Source organism: Camelina sativa, chromosome 7 (genome assembly GCF_000633955.1).
Source record: "Camelina sativa cultivar DH55 chromosome 7, Cs, whole genome shotgun sequence".
NCBI classification, from domain to species: domain Eukaryota; kingdom Viridiplantae; phylum Streptophyta; class Magnoliopsida; order Brassicales; family Brassicaceae; genus Camelina; species Camelina sativa.
Genome location: NC_025691.1, coordinates 5,347,959 through 5,349,798, shown reverse-complemented (window position 1 = coordinate 5,349,798; position 1,840 = coordinate 5,347,959). Strand labels below are relative to the sequence as shown.

The 1,840-nt window shown below is 37.6% G+C and overlaps 1 protein-coding gene across 1 annotated transcript in view; it reads right to left on the bottom strand.

Annotated features, from left to right (window-relative positions):
* LOC104704338 (DExH-box ATP-dependent RNA helicase DExH6-like) overlaps positions 1-1,840 on the bottom strand; it is an 8,512-nt gene that overhangs the window by 3,529 nt on the left and 3,143 nt on the right. Inside the window, exons 8-12 of the mRNA XM_010420447.2 lie at positions 1,532-1,657; positions 1,255-1,307; positions 948-981; positions 548-637; positions 7-461 (exon numbers count right to left, since the gene is read on the bottom strand). Of these exons, the coding sequence (XP_010418749.1) occupies positions 7-461; positions 548-637; positions 948-981; positions 1,255-1,307; positions 1,532-1,657 (758 nt within the window). The remainder of the gene's footprint in view (positions 1-6; positions 462-547; positions 638-947; positions 982-1,254; positions 1,308-1,531; positions 1,658-1,840) is intronic.

The following is a 1,840-nucleotide window of genomic DNA, read 5'->3' as shown; positions in this document are numbered from 1 at the left end:
ATGTACTTATCAAGTAACTGTTTTCCTTGCTGAGAATTAGACTGGGAATTGTCTGCATGTTCCCTGATTATTTGAGCAGCTTCTAGTTGATTCTCTGATTCTGCCAATTCTAATGCTGTCATACCATCTTTAGACTTTAAGTTCAAGTCTGCACTAAATGAGAGGAGCATGCAGACATCACTGATCCTGCCCTTTCCAGCAAAGACCATTAGTGGTGTTAGCCAGGTTGATTCGTGCTGATAATTGTAGATCTCGTGACTTACACTAGAAGAAACTAGATCTAAGAGGGCATCAAACTCGTCATTTGTCCAAGCCAAGATGATTGCTTCATCTAAAGCAAGTTTATATTCGTCCGTCAATTCAAACTTCTGGTCTGGTATACTCAAGTTGGTAGAGCTTAGATGATTATCTCCACCTGATTTCAGAATAGAGAGAACATCCTCCAAGTACAAGGTTCTCACCTGTAGACACAAAGCAAGGAGATTATATTTAGGCACAAAAGAATTACCATATTCAAGAAAAAAAAGAGACAAAAAGAAAAGTTAACTGGATAAGTGAATCCAGGGACACGGACAACTGGGCAGCCTCCAAAATATCCCGAAAATCTCTCAGCATCAAGCGTAGCACTCATGAGAATCTGTTGGTCCAGAAATTTCCAAAAAATCAGCTAAATAGTACTGTAGTTAGGCCATATTCAACATTTAACAAGTCATCAAGTCCAGCTATCTGTTCTTAGACTATGTATACAATTTTGTCAGAGTTCACTTGCCCTCTGTGAAAAGAGTGAACGTTCGACAAAGTATCATTCTTTGAAAATTCTTGTTTTAAAAAACTTACTCCACAAACACACAAAATAAATACCATGAAAGAGATATTTTCTAACTAGTGATGTCTCTTCTTTTTTAATTCGTTATCCGGAGGGAAGAAGAACACAGAGCTTAACTAACCAGACGGAGATGAGGATTTGACGGAAGCAAGTCCCTGCAAATCAACAAAAGCATCGCAAAATCATTTGAGTTCTGTCATACACCCAAAGAAAATAGTAGAATAACTATCTTCTTCTATGGCTTGCTGCTTCAGAGAAAGATAAATACATGTGCACCACTATAGTATTGGGCATATAAAAAATTATGGTGCGGCAACAGTTGAATGATAGCTTTAACATCAGTTTCTTAGGTCACATAGACTTAATTTGTTTGACTAACACATTGGCAGGAAAAAAGACTCAACGTTTGAGAGGGCAAAGAAGTCTACCTTATAATTGCCAACATGACATCCGAGTAGCAATCCCTTTCATGGATTTCATCCTACAAAGTAACATTCAGGTCATCAATGTAGTCAGCCACAGAATCAAATTTACAGCCAAGAGAGTAATTTAGGATGACAAACAGTAACAAAAAGGGATGCCATAGTGACAAAATTCATAATTAGTTTTTCAAGCAATTTCATTGTCCTGCAATACTCGGCATATGTATGAAACACATACTTATTGAACACACGATAGCGAATCAAATTAAAATAGGTTATGTACCACAATGATGTGAGTTATGTCGGAAACACAGCTAACAGAGCCTTTGCCTACAAGCACCCTCAGGAGAATGCCATTGGTGCAGAATACAACTGATGAGTGCCTTCCACCTTTGCTTTGGAGTCGAACCTGGAATATACATATAAAGTCAATGGCAAATTTGTCTACAACATTGAAACACAAACATCTTTCATGTACAAACGCAAGTGTCTACCTACAAAGATTACTGACCTTGTAACCAATGTTTTCTCCAATGCTCTCACCTCTTTCACAAGATATTCTTTCCGAAACTTCAAAACAGGGATTAAAAAA